The sequence below is a fragment of the Mercenaria mercenaria genome, chromosome 10, assembly GCF_021730395.1.
Source record: "Mercenaria mercenaria strain notata chromosome 10, MADL_Memer_1, whole genome shotgun sequence".
Classification (NCBI taxonomy): domain Eukaryota; kingdom Metazoa; phylum Mollusca; class Bivalvia; order Venerida; family Veneridae; genus Mercenaria; species Mercenaria mercenaria.
Genome location: NC_069370.1, coordinates 81,906,685 through 81,926,546, shown reverse-complemented (window position 1 = coordinate 81,926,546; position 19,862 = coordinate 81,906,685). Strand labels below are relative to the sequence as shown.

The following is a 19,862-nucleotide window of genomic DNA, read 5'->3' as shown; positions in this document are numbered from 1 at the left end:
GTTTACTATCCTACCTGTCCTGTATTAAAGCCCTATTGAAGTTCATGCAGCGTAAAATTGTTTACTTTGTAAAAATATTTATATGGCATATATCGTAAAACCGCAAGACGTAGGCATTTGAATGAAGCGGATTGAAATAATTTATAGTTTGCTTCACTTTGCTTGATTTCGTTAGGCTGAATGACAACATGCAGCTATCATCTTTTAATGTGTATTATCTCACAGGAGCTGATATTATATTCATTTGGTGATTTTAATTGGTGAGTATTCTATTATTCTCTTATCGCTTAAATTATTTGTGATCATTCCTTAAGCTCTGTTTGTAGACCTTGAAAACAGTTGTTTTTTTAATCCTTAAAAAGAAATCCTTCAAATCGTAAAACACAAATTATACCTCCTGATGTCCTAACTGACAAACAAAATGAGAGCCGTGTAACCACGTTGATCGCACAGTTTTGTTGAGTATAATTGATATACTTTTCTGTTCCCTATGGATCTTGGCGTCTATTCAATATATGTATATTAGATTCGCTTAAAACGGTGGAAGTTTTCGTAGCCTGTCATATTATTTTGCTTGGTTGAGTTCTAGGTTTAGATGTTGTCTGACTCAGGGTATGTACACACTTTCTGTCATTCTTTTGAACTTTTCGTTATTTTTCTTGATTTAAAAATCAAAGTTGACAGACTGGTTCTTCACACCTTGCGGAATATCAAGCGTTATCAGTTATATGCCATTAGGAAGAAATACACCGATCAATTTGTCCGGAAATTTAATCCCAAGCGACAGTGCGACAATGCGAGGTTTTACTAATTCTCGCAACTATGTCTGTTAGAGTTCAATTTCACGACGCGAGAATTAAGAAAGACAAGCGACAATTAAGACGATAATTATCGCCCTCTTAACCTCGCGATGATTGTTAAATGTCGCATGTACATATGTTTTTGGACAGGGCGACAACGCGATAATTATCGCGTTGTCGCGTGTTGGCGAGGCGACAATTTAAGTGGCACGAACAGGATTCCGTATTTAATTGCTTTTATTATTTATTTCTGTTTGTTTTACTTCCTTGTAGAAGTATTATTTCATATTCTTTGTATCATTCTTGTGTTCTGCTGTACTACCAGCTTGATACTATCATACTGCTTGTCATTCTACTCTATGCTTTATTTCTTTTTTTATTTACATATACCTAATTTTCTTGTTATTTAGACAGAATTATTTTGATAAGTCAACTTTGTGTTTTAAGTTTTAATGTAAATTATAAATAATGATTCATATACCTGTGTGCTGAAGGTACGTTTAATGAATGTTTCTCATTTACTTTTTCAGCGGCTTTTTATCTTTATGTGATTTGCTGAATGAATGACGTGTATTTTACTTTATTTGTTATCTTTATAGAATATATCTTTTCAAAAGCAGAGAGATTATGTGCATCTACTTTACTTTACTATCACCGTGTCCAGTCGTTACTTTGAAAAACCGGAACAGTAACGTAAGATCTTGGATCAAATGTAGCGGTATGGGTGATTTTGGGTAAGAAATTTATATTTTTCTGTTACTCAGAATGTGTTGTCAAGGACGGCATATAGCGCAAGATGTGCTCCGAATATTATGAAATACTCGTTGCTATTCATTTTCCAGCAAATCTAAGCACTTTTATCAATTACTTTGGAAAAGCATGCGAAAATACCAGGTAAACAATGCCACGACTTAGAAAAAGTATTATTTCAGTACGCTATTCGGCAAAAACACTAAATTACCACTTTCACGAAACCACTAACACATTCTTGTAACATATTTTATTATGAATGATGAATTATATTTCTTGGAAGACCAATTATATAAGGCGATTCATGACCGTGCTGGTCAGTAACGCAAGAGACACAGGATCAATGACTGCAAATTGCAATAATATAGGAGCTTCTGAGTTTTATTCTATGTTCGGTTTCATCAATTTACAAGGGAAACATACCATTATTCACTTTATTTATATATCAAAATATAAGTCGTGGCAATACGAAGAACAACATGATCAAAAAGATGTTTAATGCTCCACTCTGGTAATAGTCACATCACCATGTTGCTACTAAATGAATTATATTAAAACTGAATAGATGAAGTTAGAACAAATAGGAAGGCTCCAGCTTGCCTAAGAACTTGAAATCAGTACTGATTCTTAAATACCGAAAATGACTTTCTTGCCATCGTGCTTATAATTTGACATGGGGCAAGCTACCTGAACATATTTTTTTCACTTAGACAACAGGCTTTAGTACCTGCATGCCCTTTTCTGTCTAAAACATTTTTACCACAGTGCGACCGAATTCCTGCCCTTATATCAATAGTAAAACACGGGGTTTCATCAGAAGAATGATTAACTATATAAAAAAAACAATAAATTGCTGTTTAGACTAGAACGTTATCAAGAGACAATACTGATTACAGTTTCTAAAAGATAATAAAGGTACATTTCCCATGGAAATTGATGAAAACGAACACAGAACGAAAAATCTGAAACGCTCCTGCGCTACTGCATTTTGCAGCCGCTGATCCTTTGGCTCGTGCGCTACCACATTTTGCCGCAGCTGATCCTTTGGCTCCTGCGTTACTGCATTTTGCAGCCACTGATCCTTTGGCTCCTGCGTTACTGCATTTTGCAGCCGCTGATCCTTTGGCTCGTGCGCTACTGCATTTTGCAGCCGCTGATCCTTTGGCTCGTGCGCTACTGCATTTTGCAGCCGCTGATCCTTTGGCTCGTGCGCTACTGCATTTTGCAGCCGCTGATCATTTGGCTCCTGCGCTACTGCATTTTGCAGCCGCTGATCCTTTGGCTCGTGCGTTGCCGCTGAACCTTTGGCTCCTGCGTTACTGATCAGTTCAATGATAGATCGCCGTATATCGACCTTCCAAGTAATTTATGTATCAGTGATAACATGAAGTTGGTAATCTTGTATGTTTATCAGGGAACGTACTGGAAATAACGTATTTTCTGAGTCACGGCATTATTTACCTGCCATTTTGGCATGGTTTCCCGAAGTATTTGAGAAATTAAAGTGCTTAGATTTGCTGGAAAACAAATAGAAACGAGTATTCCATAATATTCAGAGCACATCTCGCGCTATATGCCGTCTCTGATAACTGGAAAAGACAATTTTCTTACCAAAACCGCTCCATTTGATCCGAGATCTTTCGTTACTGATACGGTTTTTCAAAGTTACGATTAGACACGGTGACTATGGTAAAAAGTAATAATAATGATTCATATCCAGTATTGGGTTACAAGTGCCCGAATGACTGACCTCCAACAGTGAGACAGACGTTCATAAGATTAGCTTTAAACTTAAATGCAGAATTGAGATGAATTGTACAATAATATGATCCCGGATTTGCGTATATGTAAAGGTTGGACATTAATTTCGCCAATATTAGGTAAAGTATATTAGCTTTATTATTCTATATCGTGGAAGCAGGCTATGTTAAACTTCATTTTAATAGAAACAGATCTTGTATTTAAGTATTCATAATAAGGCAATTATTGTATACGTTTTATTGACTTCAATAACGTTTGTTCAGTCAACTTTAGTTAGTCATAGCTAACCGCAGAAACTTATGTGCAAATAGATTGTTTGCAAGCTATCTTCCATATAAAATTAAAAATTGAATTTTACCGAGCTATACTTGAAAACGAAAGTATAGTGTATTTTGAAACTGACATGCATTTCACTGCCTGACATTTCTTTAGGATTTTCTGAGACAGATGTACAGATGTTTAAGGCTATAATTTCGCATTTTCATCATCTTGGTTTCGTGTTTTTATCATCGTGGTTTCGACTTTCAAGATCAAACTTTCGACTTTCATCATCGTACTTTCGACTTTCACCATCATGCTTTCGACTTTCGATTTTGATAAAATCGAATGGTGAAAGTTGAAAGCACGATGATGAAAGTCGCCACTTTGATGTTGAAAGTCGAAACTACGGTGACGAAAGTCGAAAGCACGATGATGAAAACACGAAACCACCATGGTGAAAACGCAAAATGATATCGTATTTTCATCAACGTGGTTTCATGTTTTCGACTTTTACCATCCTAGTTTCGAGATTTCACCATCATGAATCATGTTTTCGACTTCCATAATCGTAGTTTTGTGATTTCGACTTTCGAGATATGGGGTTCAGAAATAAAAATATCCATGATCCAAACGGAACACCGTAGTTTTGCGTGTGTTATATTGACGGCGAGTTATCACTAAATAAGAGACATTATAGTGAATATGTCTGAACAATATTCTACAAGGCACACACCTAGTACCTGGCATTATTCAAGATTTAATTATAATTCGGATTCATGTAAAACCTTGCTCATAATATGCCCTTTTCCCCTTCCCAGTAACTGTAAAATCTTTGTTTGAACGCTGAACTGTTCAAAAGGACATATGCGATTTCACCTATTCTTGCATTGAAGTCGTACATTGTAGGACAATGCGTTTCTTTCTCGGTGTTGGAAAATATACACCCAACGACACTGTTTCGGGTGCAGTCGGGTGGACGCCTCCCTGTGCTTGTCAATGGAAAAGTATTTCGTTATACTGAATAAAATTAGCTTCTTTTGGTAGATCAAATCAAAAAACGAATAACACTCTGGGTTTCATCAAAAGCATCTCGTTCCTGTAAAAATTGGATATTTTTGTTAAAGAATGTTTAAATAGCAATCAGTTAGATATGTTTACTGATTCAAATGAAACAATTCCTTATCTTTTATGAAACAGGTTCAGAATGCACTTTCTAACGATTTTTTAAATAACTGGTCTAATAGAGTTAATAATGTTATTGGTCCATCTGGAAGAGGGAGAAAATAAGCTTAGATTATATAAACGTTTCAAGCTGAGCAATATTGTAAAATTATGTTACCGAGTAAACATCGGTCGGCTTTTAGTAAATTTAGGTGCGGAGTTGCTCTTATCCTCATTGAAACTGGTCGTAATGAAGGTTTGACAGATCTCAGATCTCCGTTTTGTAATGCTCTAGAAAGTGAACATCGTGTAGTTTTACAGTGCAACACTTATAACGGTATTTTCCAGACAGCTGTTTCAAATAGTTTTCATATATTGTCAGAAGAAGAAAAGTTGGGTATTTTTTTTATTTTTAATCCCCCGCCACGAGTGGTGGTGGTGGTGGTGGTGGTATGTGTGTGGGGGTGGGGGGGGGGGGGGGGTATAGGAATGGTATCCGTCCTTCCGTCCGTCCGTAACACTTTCGTGTCCGCTCCATATCTCCTAAACCCCTTGAAGGATTTTCATGAAATTTGGGTCAAATGATCACCTCATCAAGACGATGTGCAGAACTCATGAGTCAGCCATGTTGGCTCAAAGTCGAGGTCACAACTCAAGGCCAAAGGTTTTATCCTTCCATTTCGTGGCCGCTGTATACTCCTAAACCCCGTGAAGGAATTTTATAAAGTTTGGGTCTAATAATCACCTCATCAAGATGATGAGCAGAACTTATGAGTCAGCCATGCCGGCTCAAGTTCAAGGGCACAACTTAGGGTCAAAGGTTTGAGCCTTCCATTTTGTGTCTGCTCCGTATCAACCAAACCCCTTAAAGGATTTTCATGAAACTTGGGTCAAATGATCACCTCATCAAGACGATATGCAGAACGTATGAGTCAGCCATGCCGGCTTAAGATCAAGGTCACAACCTAGGGTCAACGTTTTGGGTCTTCCATTTTGTGATCGCTCTGTATCTCCTAAACCCCTTGAAGGATTTTCATGTAACTTAGGTCAAATAATCACCTTATCAAGAGGATGTGCAGAACTTATTAGTCAGCAATGTTGGCTCAAGGTCAAGGTTACAATTCACGGTCAAAGGTTTGAGCCTTCCTTTTTGTGTCCGCTCTGTATCTCTTAATTCCCTTGATGGATTCATATGAAACCTGGGTCAAATGATCACCTCATCAAGACGATGTGCAGAACTTATGAGTCAGCCATGCAGGCTCAAGGTCAAGGTCACAACTTAGGGTCAAAGGTTTGAGCCTACCATTTTGTGTCCACTCTGTATCTTATAAACCCCTTGAAAGATTTTCATCAAACCTGGTCAAATGATCGCCTCACCAAGAACTCATGAGTCAGCCATGTCAACTCAAGGTCAATATTACAACTCAAGGTCAAAGGTTTGAGCTCTGTATCTCCTAAACCCTTTGAAGGATTTTCATGAAACTTGGGTTAAATGATCACCTCATCAAGACGATGTGCAGAATTCACGAGTCAGCCATGTCAGTTTAGGTCAAGACCACAGCTCAAGGTCAAAGGCTGGCACTTTCACTATCCATAACAGTGGCGGGGGATTTAGCTGTCTTTCAGTCTGCCTTGTCTAACTGTAATTTAGTAAGACTTTGTGCCGAAACCTTTTTCTTATTTTGCAGGGACTGCAACTTTAAATTTGTAAATAATTCATACCTTGTAAATAATGTACTGATATTTTAGCGTGCATTAGTACTTATTTCCTGTTTTCAGTTTCTTACACTTTTCATTTTATGACAGTTTTAATAAACAGATTAGCAAAGATATTTTCAGCCTTTTAGATAAGTGATGTTTCAGGTTCATGTATTATTGTACATTACAATACTGTAGTCTCTTATCCGTAGAGGAGTGACAGTGTACTTATGCTGAACTTTGTACAATTATATAAATGAATGAGACTTACTTCTATATCGATTTCCGCCGTTTCGCCTCTTCAGTTTTGCATGAGCGTAGGAAATTGATGAAAAAACTGGACATTGTCAAAAAAATAAAAATAAAAATAAAACACCGTCTTGCCATTAATACTGGCCGAATGATTAGGGCTGAGATCGCCACCCCTGCCGCCCCAGTCGCGACGCCTCTGAAATAAAGTCTTCCATATTTGTTTGTCTCTGATCAAACTTGGATATGCATACTCCTGTCAAATATTTAAAAGTTGATCTAATAATACATTCTAAATTAGCTCTAACACAAGTAAAGTAATTCAGCGTATTGAAAAAGTCAACAACTTGGTGCTGTTTAATATTTAGTTTGATGAAGATACCTTTACCTTTTAGTAAACAGTTTCTGTTTGTGGAATGGCTAAATTTAAACATGCCTGCAGGTTATTTCAGAATTTAAGCCTAGATGATACATGACGTATTTAGGCTTACAGTCTGCTTACAATTTTGACCTGTACTCATTTCATATTTTAAACTTCCTGGTCCTGTGTTCACAAAACATTTGTGTGTCTCAGCTAAGTTTGAGTTTGAAATTTTAATATTACCTGCTAAAGTTATATCAGAAAGGGGCATCAAGCAGTATAGATACATACATACAACTTCAAGGTCAATTTCCAACTGAGACTGACCATCAATACTGAATATAGTCATTTGAAAATAGTTATTAACTTTAAGTTTAGTTTTAAACATGCTATTTAGATATAAATGACAAATAAAGTTTCATTATCAAATTCAGCTGAGACTAAAATGTTTTGTGAACACGGGGCCAGATCAGTTGTTGAAAAAAACACTGACCCTTGGCGACTGTGCCAATGTATTTGCCTTTATTTGTATTGTCCTGGTCCTGTTTTTTTCTTCTTTTTTTGTTGTTGTTTTTGGTTTTGTTTTGTTTTACTCTGTCTATATTTTTATCTCAAACACATACATATCCGTTTTGTACCCTTTCCAGGAGGCCGTGTTTTTTGAATGCGGATATTCCTTGTTTATATTTGTCCTTGTTTTTACACGGATAACATAAACTAATTTTCAAAATTGAACTGTCTATCTAGGGGTCTTTCACATAATCTAAAGGGTAAAAGTATCGTCGAATCGTAAAAGGGTTAAAAACCAAATATGTGTAACGATTACTGAATGCATAAAGGGAAGTAATTCCATTAATATGCAAATTTGTAAACCTGTCAATTGTCATTGGAGTAAAATGACAGTATATATGCGCATTAAATCACCTTTGGTGATGAGCTAGCTTTTCACCGACGGGATTTGTGTGGCACTGAAACGTTACAAATGGTGGCAGCGGTGGGATGAAGTCAACTGCCGGACTGGAGTTGCCTTACCCATGAATTTCCTAGGCCAAATCTCGGAGGGGAAAGTAATGTAACGATTATTGAATGCATAAAGGGAAGTAATTCCATTAATATGCAAATTTGCAAACCTGTCAATTGTCATTGGAGTAAGATGACAGTATATAAGAGCAATAAATCACCTTTGGTGATGAGCTAGCTTTTCACTGACGGGATTTGTGTGGCACTAAAACGTTACAAATGGTGGCAGCGGTGGGATGAAGTCAACTGCCGGACTGGAGTTGCCTTACCCATGTAGGCCAAATCTCGGGACGAGATTTCTCGGAGGGGAAAGTAATGTAACGATTACTGAATGCATAAAGGGAAGTAATTCCATTAATATGCAAATTTGTAAACCTGTCAATTGTCATTGGAGTAAAATGACAGTATATATGCGCATTAAATCACCTTTGGTGATGAGGTAGCTTTTCACCGACGGGATTTGTGTGGCGAAAACGTTACATATGCTATGTGTCTCAAAACAGTTTGGTCACAACCTCTTTTAATTAATGCAGTTAGCAACTTGCCAAACACAGTTGGAAAACGACCTAAAGTCATGCGAAATTTGTAAACAAAATGCCATGATATACTGTCTCGCAGAAGTGACTTTAAACTGTGTCTGTTATTATTTTGATAGGTTGCAGTCTATGGAAAGTTCTAATAATAATTATTTTGCAAGTTTAAAACTAACATTACTTTTGTCTTATTAAAGGCAGAGAAAATCTTAAGTTGTTATATATGTATTATCAATGTGAGTACAATTATGTCTTATTGGTACAGTATTGGTACAGACTTTCACCTATTTAATATATCTAATGCTCAAATAAACAAATATATTAACATAAAGAAGCAAGCATACCTTTTTCCTTTTACGTAATACTTTCGTTAATTTTTTTTGATATGAAAATACAATTACAAATCTATGTCTATCCTCAAACATGACATCCCTAAAATTAGTAAAACCGCACAATTATAAGAATAATTAAACCATTTAAAAATACTTCACTAATTATATGTTGGGATGCAAGGATACTATGCTGTATATTAAACAATGGTCATCCTGATCTATATTTCAGAGAAAACATGGCCGTACAAGGGAACAGAGAAGGACATATACCTCCATCCTCGGTATTTCTAGCTTCAGATGAAGACGTTCACATTTTCTGTGAACCATGTGACAGAGGAGGGCCAAGACTACCTGCTTACGGTTACTGTAAAGACTGCAAAGAACATCTGTGCGAGTCGTGTTTCCACCATCATAAGAGAGCAACACTGTCTAGATATCATACCCTCCTTGATAAAGGCAACATGCCACAAACTCAGCAGCGTCCAATCACATCTGTCAATGCGGGACATGCGGATGTTTTTATAGAACCATGTGCAAGACACAAGGACGAAATGATCACGTTTTATTGTCACGCCCATAGAGCACTTCTCTGCAGAGAATGTGTACCTTTAGAACATACTGTTACCACTTGCAAAGTCGATTACATCCCTGACATATCAAGAGAGACAGTAAACAGTCAACAGTATCATGCCACTCTCCAAGATATAAAAACCGTTACTGAAAATTGGAAAAATATAACTGAAGACACAAGGAAAATGATCGTGCAATCCAACAATTCTATTAAAAATGTGTTGGAAGATATAAAGAAGTTTAGAAAGGAAATAAATCAAAAGATTGATAAACTGGAAAAACAAGCTGTGGACGCTGTAAGTGACATCAGTCAAAGCAACGACAAGAGTCTAAAGGCAATAGAAACAAATTATGAGGAGGCAACTAAATCTTTAAAAATAGCAGCTGACTCCGTTGATTTACTAAACACGTCAAGGCAGGCAGAGCGACTTTTCGTGGAATTGGAAAAGGCCGAAAACTTAATTAAACACCAGGAAGATAAAATTTCTCAAGTATTTACATCTGGATACATAAAAGAATACAAAATCGAACCAAACAAAGATATATCTAGTTTACTTGACACCGAAAATTTGCTTGGCACATTAACGTGCAATGCATTACATTATTCCAGCACATTACTAACTAAACCAACATCACATCTTGGAGGTACATTGTCTTCCAATTCCAAACAAACTCCATATCATGAGGGAATGTCTATCAAACCAAATCAACAGGCACAACAGGGAAATGTTGCAAAACTGCCCAAACAACCGTCGTGTTCGAAAGACACGGCTGTGAATTCTAGACAACCAGTGCATCATGGTGAAATTTCTGTGAAGACATCACAAGATGTAGAAAGATGCTGGATAACAGGAATGACATTGCTTACTCCAGCTCGTCTTGTTGTAACTGACTATCGTAACCGTTCTTTAAAACTGATTGATACTCTAACTCAATCTGTGAAAGACCAAATTAAGCTAAGCAGCGAGCCCTACAATGTTAGTTTGGCTACCAGTAATGAGCTTGCTGTTACCATGCCAACCGAACAAACAATCCAGTTTATATCAGCCTCCATCATATCTCTCGCAAAATTACACACGTTGAAGGTTGATGGAAAATGTAGAGGTATCAGCTGTTACCAAGATAAAATAGTTGTTTCATTTGACAATCCTGGAAAACTACAAATCCTTGATATAAAGGGCAAGATACTTACAACAGTTAAAACTAGTTCTAGCGGCGCAGATATTTTTAAGAGGCCAAATTATATCCAAACTAGCAGCAGTTTTATTTATGTATCTGACAGTGGAAATAAAGCAGTTATAATGTTAGACTGGCAGGGTCAGGTGACTTGCCAGTACACTGACATATCTCGTCCGGAAGGACTCGCTGTACATCCGGATGGATCTCTCTATGCTTGTGGTATAAATGCGATACACCTAATGTCAGAAGATGGCACCCATGGAAAGACCGTGTTAAAGGTTTTGACGGGGCCTTTAGCTGTCTGTTGGTGCAACAAAGAAAATAAATTGTACCACAGTAGTTCTACTGGGGAAGACAAGCATGACAATTTTATCCAGGTGTTTAGAATGTGAGAATATGAACATAGCGGATTCTCTCTGTCCTTTGTTCATGCATCAAAGTGATCAATTGCGTTTTGACGTATTTTGAGGAATAAACATTTAGTGACAACTAACGTATGCGTAAACTAAATTTGTCAAAAAAAAACGGTATCTACGACACATCTGTACGTCAAACTTTTTATAGCATTGCCGATATGTAGCAGTATCTCGCATACAAACTTAAAATTTTGCACATATATTAGGTGCAATATTATATCATTATTATTTAGATATAATACATTACTGAAGTACCATTTCTAGTGTTTAGCTCGACTATTCGAAGACGCTATTGTACTAACCTCCCTAGTTTGACATCTTCTCGACTTTCTGTTTGTAAGCTGGTATCTCAGTAACCACTAGTGGGAATGGATTGAAACTTTGTAACTTTGAACCTTTGTTTGTAGCAAGGCTTTTGACTAGTTCAGTCTTGCTGTGCGCAGCTCTTGTTTTATTAGCTATGATAAAAGTTAATGTATAACCGAATCACCCCTCATATAAGGTACGCTAGCCTGATCTAAGTATCTTCGGTTACAATTAAATGGTTTTTAAAAAGTTTAAAACTTCCACTACGACAGTGTTGAGGGAGTATCACCAGAAAAAAATGGATTTATTATTGTGTGAGGATTATATTTTAGACAAATTGTGAGAATCATTTAGAAAGTGTTCTTGAGTATTAGTGTTCAAGCAATGTTTTCAATTTTGTAGACCTGTATTAAATGCCATGATCAGTTAATATTTGACTAGGTGCTTATCATATACTTCAGAAGTTTGTTTAAAGTACTCTAATGTTGCCTTTTGTAAAATACTTTGAGTAAATATATTTGTTATTGTTTAAAGTTTGTTGCCGACTTTTTTATTCTAATTACGCCTGCCATGTAACTGAAACAGAGAGCTCGTCCAAGACTTGGGTTTTAAGAATGAAAGTTTGTGACATTGAAACACAATACTTTTGATACTTAAAACTAGCAACAAATATGCATGCCATTCAACTTTTGTAAGTTTATGGCTGAACATTTCAGGAAATCGAGAGTTGAATTTGGTTATGGAAACTGATACAGCATTATCATATCAGGGCCCGGCATGCCATTGGCTACAATGGCTAATAAAATGCCACTTCGGCTACAAATTTTTCAATTTGGCTACAAAATTGACGGTCCATTTTGCAATTGTAAACATATTTTTTGTACGATTTTATCAGCTTTTTCTTTATTTGGCTACAGCTAATTATTGGCCAGGGCAGGCCCTGCATATGTCTGCATTGCGTAAGGAGGAAAGTCAATTACTGTGTCGGTGAGAGATTTTTGAAGTGCATTTCTTTCTTTTTTTGCCGTAACTAAGAATTTGACATTTAAAATGACCACCTTATTCTCTAAAATGTCAGATCAACAACGTATGTGTGTGTGTTCGGGCTTAACGTCTTTTTCAACAATTTTTCAGTCATTAGGTCACGTTATCTAGGAACAAAATAATGAGTTCTATGTTCCAAGCGACTACTTGTATTCTGATTTAATTTAATCTGGGGTTTACGGCGCATCAACGAAGTACAGGTTATATGGCGCCAAACAGGACTAAAAACTTTGGTTTCACATCCCATTTACTTTGATATAAAAATATGAGGTATGTAATAAAAACATTAATACCTCACAGAATACAGCAAACCAAAGTGCAAACCCTAGTAACTGCATCTTAAGATCATGCAAAGTTAGGCAGTGGTTCCAACTCTTCATACATAAATTGTCGTCCCAGAACCACATGGGACACGATGTTTCGATCCAAAGCAGCGAAGGTGAAGGTGCTCAGTGTAAACATAGTGAAATAATAGCAGTTTTTACAAATCAAGGACATTGTACTCTGGACTTACTAATCCCACCATGCCCGTTATTAATCTTTAACAAGTTCTTAGAGAGACTCATACTCTGTGTATGTAACGGATTGATGAAGAAATGGAGGTGCTATAGTATAATATATAGTTTAATTTCTAAGGCCCGAAACTACACTCGGAACCAGTCAACCAAACAAGAGGGCCAAGATAGCCCTAGGTGGCTCCCCTGAATAACACACCATAACAGTGTAAATATGTTTGACCAAGTGACCTAGTTTTTGACACAACATGACACAGATTCAAACTCGTCCGAGTCAAGATGATAAACATTCTGACCACGTTTCATGAAGACTGGAGCAAAATGTGGTCTCTTGAGTGTTAACAAGATTTTTCTTCAAATTTGCCTTGTGACCTAGTTTTTGACCCAACCTGAGCCAAATCTTAATCCGTCCGAGATTTCATAGAGACAAATATTCTGACCAATTTTCATTGGACCAAAATTGTGACCTCTTGAGTGTAAAAAAGTGTTTCTTTGTTTTGACTTGGTGAACATGTGACCCAGATTTAGAACTCGCCCAAGATTTCATGAAAACAAACATTCTGACAAAGTTTCCTGAAGATTGGAGCAAAAATGTGGCCTCTAGAATGTAAACAAGCTTTTCCTTTGATCTGACCTGGTGACATAGTTTTATCCCCACGTGACCAAGATAAAAATTCGTCTGAGATTTCATGGAGAGAAACATTCTGACCAAGTTTCATGCACATCAAATGAAAAGTGCAGCCCCTATTGCATACACAAGGTTTTTCTTTGATTTGACCAGGTGACCTTGTTTTTTTACCCAAGATGACCCATTTTCGATCTTGACCTATTTTTCATCAAGATACTTCTGACCAAATTTCAAGTCAAAAATGCAGCCGCTATTGCACACACACAGTTTTTCTTTGATTTGACCAGATGACCCCTAGTTTTTAGACCCATATTCAAACTTGTCCTAGATTTTATCAAGACAAGCATTCTGACCATTTATCAACTTTCAAACTTAAAATGTGGTCTCCAGAGTGTTAACAATATTTTCCTTTGATCTGGCTAAGCGACCTAGCTTTTGATCCCACATGACCCAGATTCGAACTTTACTTAAAGATCATCAAGATAAGTATTCTGACCAAGTTCCATGAAGATAGGGTCATAAATGTGGCCTCTAGAGTGTTAACAAGCTTTTCCTTTGATTTGACTGGGTGACCTTGTTTTTGACCCCACATGACCCAGTTTCGTTCTTGATTTAGCAATCATCAAGATAAACATTCATTGAAAGTCTTTCAGACAACTCTTGTTTCTATAAAGGACACTCCATCATCTCATTATTAATTTATCTTTTTCCATCCACTCGTCAATATTTGAAAAACATTTCAGGGATTGATATTATGTACTAAATGTATACTTTTTCCTCTCACTATGTTAAATTACATGGATAAATATGTTAAAATATAATGTTAATAAGTAATATATCCATATAATGATCATGTATGTATTACCGTAATGTCAATGTACTGAAGTGAAATAAAAATTGGAAAAACAAAAAGAACATAAACATTCTGACCAAGTTTCATGAAAATAGGGTCATACATGTGGCCTCTAGAGTGTTAACAAGCTTTTTCTTTGATTTTACCGGTGACCTAGTTTTTGACCCACATGACCAAAATTCAAACTTCACCTAGAGGTCATCAAGACAAACATTCTGACCGATTCCCATGAGTTTCAAACTTAAACTGTTGACTCTAGAGTGTTAAAAAGATTTTCCTTTGATCTGGCCTACTGGCACTTTGTGCTCAGGTGAGCTAAAACAAGAGGGCCAAGATGGCCCTAGGTCGCTCACCTGAGAAACATACCATAACAGTGTAAACATGTTTGTCCGAGTGATTTCATGAAAACGAATATTCTGACCATTTTTCATTAAGATTGGATCAAAAATGTGGTCTCAAACAATTATCTTCTTTGATTTGACCTAGTGACCTAGTTCTTGGCCCCACGTGACCTAGATTTCAACAAGGCAGCCATTCTGATTTAAGTTTATGAATATCCAGTGTAAAATGCAGCCCGTATTGCATACAAAAGGTTTTTCTTTGAATTGACCAGGTGACCTAGTTTTTGACCCCAGATGACCCATATTCGAACTTGACCTAGATTTCATCTAGACAAACATTGTGCTCAAATTTCATGATGATCGTCCCTGTTGCATACACAATGATTTTATTTGATTTGACCTATTGGCCTAGTTTTTGACCCAAGATTACCTATATTCAAACATGACCTAGATTTCAGGCAACCATTCTGACTTAATTTCATGAAGATCCAGTGCAAAATGAAGTCCCTGTTGAATACAAAAGTTTTTCTTTGATTTGACCTAGTGACCTAGTTTTTGACCCAAGATGACCAATATTTGAACTCGACCTAGAATTCATCAAGGCGATCATTCTGGCCAAATTTCATGATGATCAATTGAAAAATACAGCCTCTATCGCATACACAAGGTTTTTCTTTGATTTGACCCAGTGACCTAGTTTTTGACCCCAGATGACACATATTAGAACCCGACAGAGATTTCATCAAGGCAATCATTCTGACTAAATTTCATAAAGATCAATTGAAAAATACAGCCTCTATCGCAGACACAAGATTTTTCTTTGATTTGACCTAGTGACCTACTTTTTCACCCCAGATGACCCATATTCTAACTCGACCTAGTTTTCATCAAGGCAATCATTCTGACCAAATTTCGTGAAGATCAATTGAAAAATACAGCCTCTATCGCATAAACAAGGTTTTTCTTTGATTTGACCTAGTGACCTAGTTTTTGATCCCTGACGACCCATATTCGTACTTGACCTAGAATTTATAAAGGCAATCGTTCTGACCAAATTTCATGAAGATTAATTGAAAAATACAGTCTCTATCACGTACACAAGCTAAATGTTGACAGACAGACATAGAGCGATCACAATAACTCACCCGAGCAGCATTGCTCAGGTAAGCTAAAAACCCATACAATAAGCGTAACTAGGCTTCGTACTGATAATCCTTAGTTTCATTGAAATCTAGAAGTACAGATAAACTTTAACAAACAAGAGCACCAAATGGTCCTAGGACGCTCACCTGAGAACAGCTTGATCAAATTTAATGAATATCCTGCTTAAAATGCGACCCCTTTTGCATAGGCAAGGTATTTCTTTGATTTAACCAGGTGACCTAGATGACCCATATTTGAACTAGACCTAGCTTTCATCAAGATAAACATTCTGATCAAATTTCATGAAGATCCACTGAAAAATGCAGTCCCTATTGCATACACGGTTATTCTTTGATTTGACCAGGTGGCCTAGTTTTTGATCCAACATGACCCATATTTGAACTTGACCTAAATTTCATCAAAGCAAACATTTTCATCAAATTTCATAAACATCCTGCCTTAAATGCAGATTCTACTGCATTCACAAAGTTTTTCTTTGATTTTACTGGATGACCTAATTCTTGACCCCAGATGACCCCTATTTGAACAAGAGGACCATGATGGACCTGAATCGCTCACCTCTTCCCACATGACCCAGTTTTGAGTATGACGTCGTTTTTTCTATTATTTGACATAGTGACCTAGTTTTTGAGCTCATGTGACCCAGTTTTGAACTTGACCTAGATATTATCAAGATAAAAATTCTGGCCAATTTTCATGAAGATCCATTGAAAAATATGGTCTCTAGAGAGGTCACAAGGTTTTTCTATTATTTGACCTATTGACCTAGTTTTCGAAGGTACGTGACCCTGTTTTGAACTTTACCTAGATATCATCAAGGTGAACACTCTCACTATTCTTCATGAAGATCTCGTGAAAAATATGGCCTCTAGAGAGGTCACAAGGTTTTTCTATTTTTATACCTATTGGCCTAGTTTTTGACCGCACGTGACCCAGTTTCGAAACTGACCTAGATATCATCAAGGTGAACATTCAAATCAATTTTCATGAAGATCCATTGAAAAATATTGCCTCTAGAGAGGTCAAAAGATTTTAATAATTTTAGACCTACTGACCTAGTTTTTGACCGCAGTTGACCCAGTTTCAAACTTGACCTAGATATCATCAAGACGAACATTCAGACCAACTTTCATACAGATCCCATGAAAAGTATGGCCTCTAGAGAGGTCACAAGGTTTTTTTATTAATTGACCTACTGACCTAGTTTTTTAAGGCACGTGACCCAGTTTCAAACTTGACCTAGATATCATCAAGGTGAACATTCTGACCAATTTTTATAGAGATCCATTTATAAGTATGGCCTCTGGAGAGGTCACAAGGTTTTTCTATTTTTAGACCTACTAACCTAGTTTTTGACCGCACATGACCCTGTTTCGAACTTGACCTAGATATCATCAAGATGAATATTCAGACCAATTTTCATACAGGTCCCATATAAAATATGGCCTTTAGAGAGGTCACAAGATTTTTCTATTATTTGACCAACTGACCTAGTTTTTGAAGGCACGTGACCCACTTTCGAACTTGACCTAGATATCATCAAGATGAACAGTCAGACCAATTTTCATACAGATCCCATGAAAAATATGGCCTCTAGAGAGGTCACAAGGTTTTTCTATTATTTGACCTACTGACCTAGTTTTTGAGGGCACGTAACCCACTTTCGAACTTGACCTTGATATCATCAAGGTGAACATTCTGACCAATTTTCATGAAGATCTCATGAAATATATGGCCTCTAGAGAGGTCACAAGGTTTTTCTATTTTTAGACCTACTGACCTAGTTTTTGACCGCATGTGACCCAGTTTCGAACTTGACCTAGATATCATCAAGATGAACATTCAGACCAACTTTCATACAGATCCCATGAAAAATATGGCCTTTAGAGAGGTCACAAGGTTTTTCTATTATTTGACCTACTGACCTAGTTTTTGAAAGCACATGACCTAGTTTCAAATTTTACCTAGATATCATCAAGGTGAACGTTCTGACCAATTTTCATGAAGATCTTGTGAAATATATGGCCTCTAGAGAGGTCACAAGGTTTTTCTTTTTTTAGACCTACTGACCTAGTTTTTGACGGCATGTGACCCAGTTTCGAACTTGACCTAGATATCATCAAGATGAACATTCTGACCCACTTTCATAAAGATCCCATGAAAAATGTGACCTCTAGGGTGGTCATAAGCAAAAGTTTACGGACGCATGCAAGCACGGACGATGGACACCGCGCGATCAAAAAAGCTCACCTTGTCACCTTTGACCCTGAGTTGTGACCTTGACCTTGAGCTGGCATGGCTGACTCATTGGTTCTGCACATCGTCTTGATGAGGTGATCATTTGACTCAAGTTTTATAAAATTCCTTCAAGGGGTTTAGGAGATATAGAGCGGACACAAAATGGAAGGCTCAAACCTTTGACCTTGTGTTGTGACCTTGACTTTGAACCGACAAGGCTGACTCATGGGTTCTGCACATCGTCTTGATGAGGTGATCATTTGACCAAAGTTTGATGAAAATCCTTCAAGGGGTTTAGGAGATATGGAGCAGACACGAGTGTTAGGGATGGAAGGACGGACAGACAGACGGAAGGACAGACGCAGACCATTCCTATAATCCCTCCGCCAAGGCAGGGGATTAACTAAACCAAGACTCCATCAAAACATTCTGATCAAAATTAATGAAGATCCAGTGAAAAATGCAGCCCCTACTGCATACATGATGTCATTCTTTGATTTGAACAGGTGACCTAGTTTTTGACCCAACATGACCCATATTCGAACTTGACCTACATTTCATCAAGGCAAGTGATCAAATTTCATGAAGATCCAGTGAAAGATGCAGCCTCTACTGCATACACAATGTCATTCTTTGATTTGAACTGGTGACCTAGTTTTTGACCCAACATGACCCATATTCGAACTTGACCTAGATTGCATCAAGGCAAACATTGCGATCAAATTTCATGAAGATCCAGTGTAAAATGCAGTCCATATTGCATACACAAGGTTCTTCTTTGATTTGATCTAGCGGCTTTGTTTTTGACCCCTGATTACCCATACTTGAACTTGACCTAGATTTCATCCAGAAAAAACATTCTGACCAAAATTCATGAAGATCCTGTCATAAATGCAGTCCCTATTGCATACACAAGGACTCTTTGATTTGACCTAGTGACCTAAGTTTTGATCCCAGATTACCCATATTCGAACTTGACCTAGACTTCTTCAAGGCAACCATTCTGACTAAATTTTATGAATATTCAGTGTAAAATGCAGCCACTATTGCTTTGACTGGGTAACATAGTTTTTTTTATTCCAGATGACCCATATTTGTACTTGACCTAGATTTCATCCAGACAAACATTCTTATCAAATTTCATGAAGATCCTGTGTAAAATGCAGTCCCTATTGCATACACAAGGTTTTTCTTTGATTTGACCTTGCTACCTAGTTTTTGACCCCTGATTACCCATATTCGAACTTGACCTAGATTTCATCAAGGTGACCATTCTGACTAAATTTTATGAATATCAGTGTAAAATGCAGCCACTATTGCATACACAAGGTTTTTCTTTGACTGTGACATCTAGTGTTAACAGTATCATTTTAGGCAACAGACTGCCAAATAAAACAGACACTTTGTCTTGCAATTTCCAGTTGGGTCATATCAACAAAATCACAGAAAAAAACTTTCTCAGCATCTTCGCCTAGTTGTAATATTTTGTTATTATGAAATTTAGGTCAAGTTTTTATTCCATACCTTCTTTATCCCATAGTAGTTTTATTCCACACCATTTTTTCCCATATTAGTTGTAATCCCATACCAGTTTTATCCCATACCAGTTTTATCATCCCATGCTACTTTTATTCTATACCAGTTTCACCCCTATCCCATGCCGGTTTTATTCCTTACCGGTT

At 37.0% G+C, this 19,862-nt stretch overlaps 1 protein-coding gene across 3 annotated transcripts; it reads left to right on the top strand.

Annotated features, from left to right (window-relative positions):
- Positions 1 to 108: 108 nt before the first annotated feature.
- Positions 109 to 11,933, top strand: LOC123561048 (uncharacterized). 3 transcript variants are annotated; one of them, XM_045353202.2, is made up of 2 exons: positions 109 to 260; positions 9,156 to 11,933. In XM_045353202.2, the coding sequence occupies exon 2, from the start codon at positions 9,163 to 9,165 to the stop codon at positions 11,065 to 11,067; it is 1,905 nt and encodes a 634-aa protein (XP_045209137.2). In that variant the 5' UTR covers positions 109 to 260; positions 9,156 to 9,162; the 3' UTR covers positions 11,068 to 11,933. The 3 variants fall into 3 exon arrangements, with proteins under 3 accessions (XP_045209137.2, XP_053372611.1, XP_045209136.2); XM_053516636.1 differs by lacking the exon at positions 109 to 260 and adding an exon at positions 464 to 612; XM_045353201.2 differs by lacking the exon at positions 109 to 260 and adding an exon at positions 3,268 to 3,430.
- The last annotated feature ends 7,929 nt before the right edge of the window (positions 11,934 to 19,862 follow it).